At 38.1% G+C, this 12,011-nt stretch overlaps 1 protein-coding gene across 1 annotated transcript; it reads right to left on the reverse strand.

Moving 5' to 3' along the window:
• Positions 1–55: 55 nt before the first annotated feature.
• ttc29 (tetratricopeptide repeat domain 29) lies at positions 56–7,355 on the reverse strand. The gene is made up of 12 exons (XM_084712950.1): positions 7,321–7,355; positions 6,228–6,337; positions 5,933–6,016; positions 4,976–5,035; positions 3,726–3,889; positions 3,353–3,529; positions 3,037–3,249; positions 2,786–2,871; positions 2,030–2,121; positions 1,254–1,377; positions 1,032–1,121; positions 56–419 (listed from the first exon to the last, which is right to left on the reverse strand). The coding sequence occupies exons 2-12, from the start codon at positions 6,317–6,319 to the stop codon at positions 378–380; spliced, it is 1,224 nt and encodes a 407-aa protein (XP_084569076.1). The 5' UTR covers positions 6,320–6,337; positions 7,321–7,355; the 3' UTR covers positions 56–377.
• Between the last annotated feature and the right edge of the window lie 4,656 nt (positions 7,356–12,011).

A 12,011-nucleotide genomic window follows, 5' to 3' on the forward strand; every position in this document is an offset into this window, starting at 1 on the left:
GGTCTTGACAACAGTAAACTCCTGCTTCATAACTTTAGATTTTGAGTGCAAAACGTTCACCAAAAAGCCTTTGAATCCTTTTATTACATGTTATTGGCAAATGACTGTGGTATAAGTGCAATAATCAACTTGCAGGAGTGCGTTAAACAGCTTATAGTCACTTCACAGAGGCAACCCCCTCACCTCCATGTCGAGCTGTCACACTGTTTAAATGTACATCCAATCGTTGATTATCCCTCATATTATTCACTGATTTCGTTATCTGACGATAAGTTAGTACCAGACAGTAGCAGCATTATTTGTAGTCTGTACTGAGCTCCTGACGTACTCTTGGTCGACGCCATCAGTCATCACAGGGTGGAGGGCGTGGTTCCACGTCAGCATTGCATTTGCTGAGCGCGAGCGCTGGCCAAGAACACCTGACAGAGAGAGGAACAGCTGTCAGCGTGTAAACAACTCTGAAAAGACGACGACTGTTGTTTATTTCTGCCACTGGCTTTGTTACGTTAAAGATGGTACTTATGTGTTGGACCACTTTGTGAAACTGAAGGAACGTCAGACATTAAGATTTTATCCAAGTGTCCCAGTGAGTCATGACAGTTACTCATCATGTTTAGAACCAGAAATAGACTACTACCTGAAAATCTACAAAAGTTACTTATATTAAAGGGACAGTTCTCCCCAGTTTTCTCCCCTGGCCTATAGTGATATTTTCCATCCAGATAGTTTTGGTGTGAGTTGCAGAGTTTTGGAGATGTCTGCTTTATTTCAGCACACCAAAAAAATAATTTGAACAATTCAAAACCAGTGTCTCTGTCCAGAAATCATGACCTGGTTACTAAAGATAATCCACAGGCCTTGATGTGAGCAGTTTCATGTAGGAAGTACTGTCTTCCTGCAGTAAAATCTACCAGAACTACTTTTATTCTACTGGAAAACAACAGTTCCTACATGAAACTGCTCATAACGAGGTCTGCACCACAAGCTGTGTACCAGCTGTAGGATAATGTGAAAAGAGACGTGACGTTTACCTGAGCTTTCTGCAGCAGAGTCACATCTCCCATGTTACGGGCGACTTCATAACTCTGCAGGAAGAACTCACCTGCTCTCTGATACTGACTCTATAGACAGAAAGAGAAGGAGGCAGCCTGGTAAAAATGTATTTGGGCAGTTTAATTTCTCATAATAATGACTATGTGTGTGTGTGTGTGTGTGTGTGTGTGTGTGTGTGTGTGTGTGTGTGTGTGTCATACCCTTTTATAGTAGATATTGCCCAGATACAGGTAGGCGTCTGCCAGGTTGTGCTGCAGTCCGTTGCTACGGGAGATGTCGGCTAACGTCTCCAGACACTGAATCGTTTCATGTATGTTTCCTTCACTGACACACACACACACACGCGAACACACACACACACACACACACACACACACACACACACACACACACACACACACACACACACACACACACACACACACACACTTGTACTGACACTGACAAGCAAGGACAGCTATATTCATGAAGGAAAGACACTTCAGAAAGTACACTTTGGTGAACAGTTTGTTTATGTTCACACATGATCATGTGGAGAAACATTTGAGAGCTTTAATTAGCTGTTAGGTGTCACTGAAAAAAACAGCATGAAGCCACAATTTTACTTTAATAATCTGACAACTTTTAGACTTTGGTTAACTCTGTTTTGTCCATCGAGCCGGAGTAGTGACTGTATGAAGAACAAGAAAATTGATCCAACATGTCAGATTTCTGCACATTTTGTGTAAATGATGTACGCTGAGATAAAATTTTAATCTAGCTAAATGTGTTAAGATATAAATTGATGGAATAATTGATGTATATGTTGGTTAAAAACAAATATTACTGCAAATTTTGCAATTTTCTAAATGTAATACTGTTTTTGACAACAGGTAAAAGGGCTTGTAGGCTCTCCCTCACAGTGGTTCCTTCCTCTCTCTGTGTGTGTGTGTGTGTGTGTGTGTGTGTGTGTGTGTGTGTGTGTGTGTGTGCGTACCTCTCAATAGACTTGGCCATGGCCTTGTAGGATTTCCCCAGTCCGTCTGCATCCTGCAGTGTGCTATAAATCTGCATGCAATTGTTGAAGAACTGGACACACAAACATTCACAGACACACATGATTATATTTGTACATAAAACATAAATATGATCTTTTTTTTCTTCTCATCAACAAACACCATGAAAAGACTGAAACCAACAATGACTGTCTCTACTAATGATTATTGTGTGTCACTAAGCTAAATCCAGACTAAAAGCTGCAAAACGCAGTAAAGACAGCTGGCAAAAAAAACCTATACAAACTCAGTGGTGTGTAGATCTTCACCAGGCGACAGATAGTGAAGCACCTACTGCAATGCCACCACAACTGCCAGATGCAACCAGTGGAAAGTTGTAGTTTTGAACAAAGTGTTTTTGTATAAGATGCACTGAAAAGTGTCCTGGGTTCACCTCATGTCATGGTCATTTTAGTTTACTTGTTCCTTGTTTTAACTTCAGATTTTAGAGCAGCACGGGAGACAAGATAATGAAGGTAATCAAGCCATGAATTCATGCCCTGGAATTAACCACAACCCTGCTTTATGTTTCAATCATCACAAAGTTCCACCCCTCACCTGCCTGTCACCTAAGACAAACCAGGAAAAGGTTTGTTCTGCTTTCCGTTTTTGGTCTTTTCAGGAGATTTGATGAAATTAAAAAAAATTAAAAAGAAAGCTTCTCACACGCACACACACTCTCTCTCTCTCTCAGGTACCTGTTTGGCTTTGTTATGGTTTCCCACTCTCTGATAGGTCAGTCCCAGTCGATAGGAGGCCTCCCCTTCAGTCTGCTTGTCTTCAGCTGAAACAGACATCAGTCATGAGGACCAATCAAAGCAGTAAAAAGCAACATCTCTGACCTGTATTCACATGCGTCACTGTCACTGTGCACTGACATTCATATATCTTCAGTTGCAGTTTGTATTCAGTATATTTTCAGACACACATACAGACTGTGTCCACCTACACTCTGTCGCTATGCTGTAGCCCTTGTGGAGCAGCGTCAGGGCCTCTTTGTAGTTTGCGGTGTCCAGCGGAGCGTCGGCCAGCCGGCTGTAGATCTTCCACAGCGTTTGGCGGGCCTTGAGCCTCAGGGGCCGACCATCTGAGTCCAGCCAGCCGCCGTCCTGCGCCTGTTTGATGCACAGCTCTGCCTGCTGCCTCGCCTCTTCCAGCTCACCTGCACGGCCACAGAGGAGAAAACAAATCATTTGTGGGATCTATGCAGGTTGCTTTACTTGTCATCCATCTTTCAGTGTGTGTGTGCGTGTGTGTGTGTCCACCTTGTTGCAGGTAAATTTCAGCCATGCACGCCCGGGCCTCAGTGGCTGGTCTTGTGTAGCCTCCTTCCTCTCTATCTGCACAGCTGTGGTAGAAGTGTAAACTGAGCCAGAGATCCTCTGGAGCCGAGAAGTACCGACCCAAAAACAGACGCTGCTCACACACCACAGACCAGGAACCTACACACACACACACACACACACACACACACACACACACACACACACACACACAGAGAAAACACTGTGAGGGAAAACCTCCTCGCCCCAGTGCTGCATCATTCAGAAAACCCACTCAGGAAGCAAACTGAAACTTAACTAAATTGAAAACATACATTAAAAAATACAAATACAAAATAATAACTCCAGTACGTACGGGTCCTTTCAGCCTGTTCGGCCCGGATCAGGTGATCTCTCATGGTCTCCAGTTTGTCCTGTTGTTCTTCGAGCGGCGTCTGAAGTCTGTCGTCTGAACCTGGTTCAGCCGCCGCCCTCCGATCCTGATCAGTGGTCAGCAGAGAGAAGAGCTCCGAGAACGACCTGAGAGACACAGAGAGACAGTTTTTGACTTTTAAAACAGACATTTATTCAGATAAAAATGATTCTATGTTCACAATAGGTCAAAACACAAACAACAAAAACAGTCACAGCTACAATATGCAACTAAAAATAAATAAAGTTAGATTAAATTAACATATCTACAAAAATTATTTCCAAGAAAAATGATATGTCTATTTCTTTGTTATTGTGTGACTTCAAACTAACTGACTGAGGCATCTACAGCCCAGTTTTACTGATTTTCCAGATGGAGGTTTTTTGCTTTGGAGAGAGAGAAATTTGCCCTAAGTACTGGTGGTTTCCTATCAGAAAAGGCTCTCAGGCAGCAAGTTAAAGTGGTAAAAACATTCTAAATATAGCGCACACTTGAACTCATATTTATTTTTTAAGTGTCTGACATACGTTCTGCTGCTGACCCTGTCCACAGCAGTACATTGCTTAGCCTCCTACACCAGTACACCTGCTGCTTCTCCAAACTGGAGGCGTGTCGACCTCCATCTGCTGCTGGTAATACAGTGAATGTGAATAAGTACCTCATTGAACCACACTTCAGAAACTCCAAACTATCCCTTTAATGGTCTGACAGCAGTCTGACCCTACTGGAAATCTATACTTGTAGTACAGATGACATCATGCATTTTATTTGATAAGGAAACAGTGCCCTCTTGTGGCTGATTGTGGAAGTTACACCCTGAATCAAAACAAACCACAAACCTTACCCAGAATCATTTACTGCATTCTGACCTTCGACATGGAACTTAAGTCAGTAAGTTCTGTTCAGAGGGACGGTGAGAAAATGTGCAGATGTGTTCTTTTGTTATAAAACTGGATTTAATGGTCATTAGAACATTTTAGTGTTTGTTGTTTCATTGTCGGGTTAACTTTTCTCATATTAAGGCAATATTTAACTTTTTACTGACAAAAACACACAGCTTCACAATGAACAAGAAAATGTGAAATAAGGATAACCCTATAGTACACGTAAATAAATTATATAATAGCATGTACCTCCTCCAAAAACTCAAGAACACGACTCAGTGCTCACTGAACAGACAGAGAGTGAGGTACCTGTGATAGCCTTCATGAAGCAGCTGCACACAGATGTTCTGCTTCAGACCGTTTCTTATCCTACAGACGTGAGAGGAGCATGAAGAGAAAATGAGACAGTTAGGCAAGAGTAGACGGATGAAAAACAGCTGGGATGTGGAATATTGTTGCAGAAAATTAGTCAGACTGAAGAGCGAGACTAAGTAAAGTTGAACCTTGATCTCTGTGCTCAACAAGTTAAAACTGTATTTGGCAGCAGAGGGCGAAGAAACCTCTCTTTCTAATATTAGCCAGCTTACAGTCAGTCAGGGTGCAGCTTCATACTGAATATTCACATCACTGTGTTTAGTCTCTTGACACACTGAAAAAGTACTTAAACCTTTTAACACCCAGGTCTGCTGTCTATATTTAAATGAAAGGACTATTTTAGATTATTTAAACTGATGCTTCCCACCTTTCCTAAAAGGACCACTTTTCTGTCACTGACCAAACTGACATATTTTTTCACATAATTTAGATAGATAGATATTTCATGTTTTATTCAAAGCATAACAATAACAGTACAGAACACCTGATAAACTGTACAATGAAGCCAAACAGAGAAAACAACAACTGCAGGATGTTTGTTAAAATGAGTGATTTGGATGAATTTTGAGCAGATTATTTCCTGTGAATATTACAATTTTCATGAGATTTTAACAACTTTTTCCACAATTCTCTGTCTGTATTATGCATTTTGTTATTTTTTAACACTCATACATACTTAATAGGGTTCCTTTTTTTGACAAATTCAGTGACAGTCATTTTTAAGTACACTTTCCTGATTATATTTTTACACTTTTACTTGTAACAGAATATTTTTACAGTGTGCCAGTAAAATCTCATAGGAAATAACGAGAAGAACAAAAAAATAAACAACAAAAGAAATCCATCTGAATCTGGCTTGCCAAAATCCATCTGGTTACCTAGTGAACTCACTGTGCAACTTCTGCCACGGAGAGGGTCTGACCCGATTTTTTTGATACCGATCCAGTTTGGAGGGACTCCTTCTCCTGCTTCATCCTGCAGAACACACACACACACACAAACACACACATTTCACCTTTTATTCTATTCATTTATGCAGCTCAGCAGTATCTTATCATAATCTTCAATTTCTAGATCACTATAAGACAATAAAGATCATCTTATTTGTATGAGACTTCATACACCCAGGTCATTTCCTGTCTTTGTTCTTTCTTTTCTAAACATTGTTGTTGTTGTTGTACTCTACCTGTACCGAGTACTTTTCCTCTGTTTGTTGCTGTTGGTACTCATGTCTGGTAGGAAAGGCCCAGTGTGATGCCGTGTTGCTGCCACGTTCATCTTCACCTGTCAGTTAAACTAAAGGAGAGAGCAGCTAGCATGACAACTACAACAACCATTAGAATGTTATTATATCTAACAACCATTATCTTTTTTTTTTCTCCATAATCTTATTAAGTAATTCATTTTTAAAATTTATGTCCTGCACTGTAACACTAAAATGCAGATCTGGTTACTACAGGCCTGTATGTTTTTTTTTTAATTATTATTTATATATATATTTTATATATTTATTATTATTTATTGTTTGTTTGTTTTATGTTTCACTGATTTGTCCTACTAATTATCATTTCAGATAAAGTTTGGCTACAGGTTAACAAATTCTAGTTCTAGTACAGTCTGAGTTTGCTGGGTACAACTGTAAAACTGTAAATTATTAATAACCATCATTAATAAAAGATAAATTGATATGATACAAAATAAAGTAAAATCTAATATCACAAACTACTGATAAAATAACATGCAGAGCATTACTAATACTTAGTAAGCATCCGGTATTATAAATTAAATGTTTGTTAACAGTAAAATAACTATGAACTAAGTTTAATTAAGTGCAAATTTAATATTTATTGATGTTTAATATAAAGTGCTACCTTACAGTACATAAAAAATTAAATGTACGACGACACTGTAGTATAGCTAATACAAACATCAATCTTGTGTTGGGACTGTTTTGTCAGACTGCCAAATTAATCAATCAAATTGAGCAATAACATCTTCGATGCCAGGCATGGCCCCAAAATATTGGATTATTTGGCTGAAAAGAGGCCAATAAACTTGAATCTAAGTTAGCTAGGCTAAAATTAAGCTAACTGATAGCCTAGCTAAAGCTGCTGCAACTTCGTTAACCGTTACATCTCACCGACACAAAAGCAAACTGTGACAAAGTTTATGTACAAACTTGATGAAGTGAAACTTGTACTTACACACCTTTGTTTTTATAACGACTCTACGCTCTGAATAAAAAGTTACAACACACAGAGACAACAAGACAAACTCACCGCAGCTAAAACAAACTTTTGTTTTCAAAGTTTCCGGCAACCGAGTTAGTGGTCAGTCACCGTGGCAACGCTGAAACCTCAGACCCGCAAAAGATCTCGCGAGAGTGAACACATTTACCCCAAACACTGATCATTTCCTAACCCAATCAATTTGTCACATTACACACACACACACACACACACACACACACACACACACACACACACACACACACACACACACATAAGTAAAAACTGGTTGGTTAAAAGCAGACAATGAAGAACGAATATAAATCTCGCGAGAGTTTAACAAATATAGCTCCATTAACTTTGTACTTTTGTAGTAGGTTGTGAGTGCTACATATTTAATATAAATGCTTTTATAACGTTTTGTTAAAACAAAAGTTCATGTTACAACAGACATGAGGTAATTGAATCTCCCTTTGATTTTTTTTTTTTTATTATTATTTAAAAAACAAACGTGTGTGTATATAAAGGCCTATAGAGACCAAGTGCAATACGATCTTTACTAGAAAACTTTACACTTTAACTTTAAACTTTTTGACTGATTGATCTGTTTTAGTTTGCAGGTTACACGGTTGTTTCTCTTTTCATGTTTTTATATGTTTATATAGGCCTACATGATATCTTATATATATATATATATTATATTATTATATATATATATATTTATCTATATATATCCCATGTTGTCTTTGCTGTGTCTGTTATCATTTTCCCCTTTTTCTTCCTGAAAAGCCCTCTGTAATTTCTGTGTTTAAAAAGTGCATTTCCTATGTCATGTTGTTACTATTCATTCAACGCTCCAGTGACAGTCATTCATTTCCTTTTGCATGAGTGCCCTGCGGGACAAGAAACAATTATGAAAAAAGCAAAAACAAACAAACATTAAAACAACTTAGGAGCTGGTGGACTAAAAAATAAATTCCACAAAAGTGAAATTTAAATAAAAGATAGGGATAACAGAGCGTCACATCAGCAGTACACTGATTTGAATGCAACAATATGATTAAAGCCAAACTGTTAATTAAAACATCATTACATAACCATAAATAAGATAAGGTTTCCTGCTGAGGTCGTACAGAGCAGCAGCATTTTGTGCAAACACACACTTTTCTGTCAGATGTTGGAATGAAACATTTCCATGTCACCACAGCTGGGATGGAAACTCTCTCTGTGGTGGTGAGTGTGTTTCTTTGTCTTCAAAGAGTTTCTAATAAAGTTTCATGTTCATGGTGGAAACCAGCAGCAGCTGAGACGAAGCGGCTGTTTCCTGCCCGTCGGTCTGTCTGTGTTACATGTTCACACAGAATATCTGGGTTTGATTTGCTGTCAAATAAGGCTCTTTGGATTCGGCTTGTTTGTTCTTCTCATTTTAATGAGCCTCAAGTGCAATTTGTCCATTAACCAGCTGTGTTTGAAGAGAAAAATGAGGATTAAACACGTTTTGGTTTTTTTTCACTTGACTAATAACAACTGTAGTTCGCATACGGTTGGTGGTCTGACACGCTGACAAGAAGTCGTCATAAAGAAGTTTCTGCTTCAAATTAAAAGCTTTTAACTTTACAAGTACAATAGATCTCTGTTTCACTGCTGCAGTAAACTCGGGAAATAATAAAGTTTTATAAACACTTTATAATATGGCCTACAATTTAAAGTGCAATTTCATTGAAATTTTCATTTCATTCATTCATTTCATGAATCAGGTACCAAACTGTGGAGTAACTGACCTGTGTCTTCAAACTTTAAATAACAACTTTGCACTGTCAGATACTGCAGTTCATATACGAAAGTCCAGTTTTGCAAGAAAGTGATTTGCTAATCCTTCCTGTTAACTTCTGCGGAAAAAAAAGGATCCCTTGTCAGATGACCATCAAAGTGAGTTTGCTTGGATTTACCCTCCACTACACCCCTGACTGCGTCGTCATGGCATTAATAATAAACAAAGAATTTTAAACTTACAATGAGGAAATAAGAGTCCTTTACATGAAAATACACAAAGAATTATCATAAAAACAGGGATATAATGGAAATAAGAGAAAAAAAATAAAGATGAAAATCCATCCAAAGGTTTGGACAAGAACAACAAAAAGACGGGGAAAGTTCTGGACTGCTTCAAAAACACCTGTTTTAACATTTCACAGGTAAACAGGTTAACTGGTTAACAATGATTGGGTATGAAAGCAACGTCCTCAAAAGGCTCAGTGGTTCACAAACATGGATGAGGTGAAGTTCACCACTTTGTGAAAAACTGTAAATAGTCCAAAAGTTTGAGATAAACTTTTCTCAAAATAAAAAAGCAGGAATTTATAGATTTCTACAATTTATAATTTCATAATAAGATTCAGAGAATCCAGAGGAATCTCTGCACGTAAGGAGCAAGACTGAAAACCAACATGAATGTCTGTGACCTTTGACCCCTCAGGCAGCACTGCATTAAAAACCCTCATCATTGTATAAAGGACACTACATGAGCTCAGGAACACTTTGGAAAAAAGGAGCAAAATGAAAAATGATGTAACAAGACAAAAAAAGACGAAAAGGATCCAACAGGAGCAAAAATGACATAACAAAATGAAAAAGAAGAAAATGGCTTAAAAGACGTAACAAGACAAAAAAAGTTGCAAATAGACGTAACAGATGAGAAATTATGGAAAAATGTAACAAGACAAAAATGACATAACAAGACATAAAAGACACAAGATGAACAACAACGTAAAAGACATAACAAGATGAAAATTGACATAACAGGACAAAGAATGAGTAACAAGACGAAAAACATCAAGAAAGACGTAACAAGCTGAAACAGACAGAGAGGGAGACTGGTGGAGAAAAGCTGAGGTTCACGTAACTTTGCACAGAAACAGACAGTAAAAAAGTCCTTAAGAGGACACTTCTACTGGAGTAAAGAATGTGTGACACTTACTGCTTATTTCACTGAGACAATGCAAAGACACATTGTCCACGTGTCTTCGTAGTAAAAGAGCTCGGGTACTAGACTGATCTGCCTGCAGTCAAGACCTGTCTCCTATTGAAAATGTGTGGTGCATCATGAAGCACAAAATACAGCAACAGAGACTGTGGACTGTTGAGCAGCTGAGGTCGAATATCAAGCAAGAATGAGAAAGAATTTCACTTTAAAACTTCAACAATTAGTGTCTCAGTTCACAAACACTGACTGAGTGTTAAAAGAAAAGATGATGGATCACAGAGGGAAACATGCTGCTGCTGTCACTACTTTTTTGATGTTGCAGACATCAAATTCAGAATAAATGCATCTTTACAAAATTAAAGAAACTGATCAGTTTGAACATTAAATATCTTGTCTTAGCTAAGCTGCAGATCGTCGGTGTAGTTATTTCTACACAACATTTAATTGTTATTATCTAATATAATCAGAACTATTATCTCAATCAGCTTCATCAGAAGTTCATGTGTCACACTGATAATGGAAACTAAAATATCCCGCTGTGATAACGAACACACTACACACACAAGCTCTGTTGGTGGGTTGTCCCTGTGTGTGTGTGTGTGTGTGTGTGTGTGTGTGTGTGTGTGTGTGTGTGTGTGTGTGTGTGTGTGTGTGTGTGTATTCAGAGACATCCCATTATCTGCCTGCATGGTTCAAGTCACGTAGAGCCTTCATCTGTTTATCTCTGTATTTACTGTAAAAAACAAACAACACACACACACACACACACACACACACACACACACACACACACACACTGACAGCCCACGTCTTTACTGACAAACTTCTCTGGAACAATGAGTCAGTCTTAACTTTATCCGGTCAAAGGTTTAATGGTATCAGTGTGAGAAGATGCTGTTTCTCCAGATAGATAGATAGATAGAGGAACATCTGTATTAACATCTGTTTTGTTTGTTAGGTTTTGACACGTGTGTTACAGATGTGTAAACACACACATGTTGTGCCACGAACATGTTCCATTCAGGAATAACTGAGGCTGCGTGTCGCAGATAGATGTTTAAACTTCTCCTCCGTCACAGCTGTTCAGCGATCACCTCACAAAACAAAGAAAAAAATCTTTGGTGGTTGACATTAACATCTTATATACTGAAAGACAGAACACATTTTGGAGCAAAACAGCTCATAGATTTTCTATTTAAGGCCATAATCAACTTTATAATACACTAACAGTGCATGAAAGGACCATGTGACTTGGGAAAGGACCAGAGATGGAAGTACAAATACTTTGTTCCTGTACTTAAGTAGATTTTTCAGGTATCTGTACATGAGTATTTATTTTTCTGACAACGTTTTACCTTTATTCCCTACATTTGTACACACATTCTGTGTACACACATGTTCAGAGAGCAGTCGAACAGTGTAGAAAAATCTCTTGCATGTATTAATTTTATTTTATATATATGTTTTTAAGATAAATATTTCTTTGATAGTGGATCTGACATTTAAATAAATGGCAGAACAGTTAGATATGAAGTCCTTGGTGAAACAGTTTTAATAAAAATATGGTTTCAGTAAATTCTGATAGGTTGAGGGACTCGGTGGTGTAATTAACTGAGTGAAGTCTGGCAACACTTGTGTTCAAACACTCCAGTAAAGTCAAATTTGTTGTTTAAATACAGCAGTAAATTTTACTGACCCAATTTCCACAACAGCGTTTTATAAACAAGCTCTTAAGTGGGAAAAGTTCAGAGTCACTTCA

The sequence above is a fragment of the Lutjanus erythropterus genome, chromosome 23 (genome assembly GCF_056507025.1).
Source record: "Lutjanus erythropterus isolate fLutEry1 chromosome 23, fLutEry1.hap2, whole genome shotgun sequence".
In the NCBI taxonomy this organism is placed as follows: domain Eukaryota; kingdom Metazoa; phylum Chordata; class Actinopteri; order Lutjaniformes; family Lutjanidae; genus Lutjanus; species Lutjanus erythropterus.

Coding starts and splice junctions, on each gene's coding strand:
- ttc29 (XM_084712950.1), bottom strand. CDS start 6,319: ATGAACGTGGCAGCAACACGGCATCACACTGGGCCTTTCCTACCAGAC. Junction 5,036..5,932: donor TCCGTGGCAGAAGTTGCACA/GTGAGTTCACTA, acceptor TCACGTCTGTAG/GATAAGAAACGGTCTGAAGC. Junction 1,122..1,253: donor GCAATATCTACTATAAAAGG/GTATGACACACA, acceptor TTCTGTCTATAG/AGTCAGTATCAGAGAGCAGG.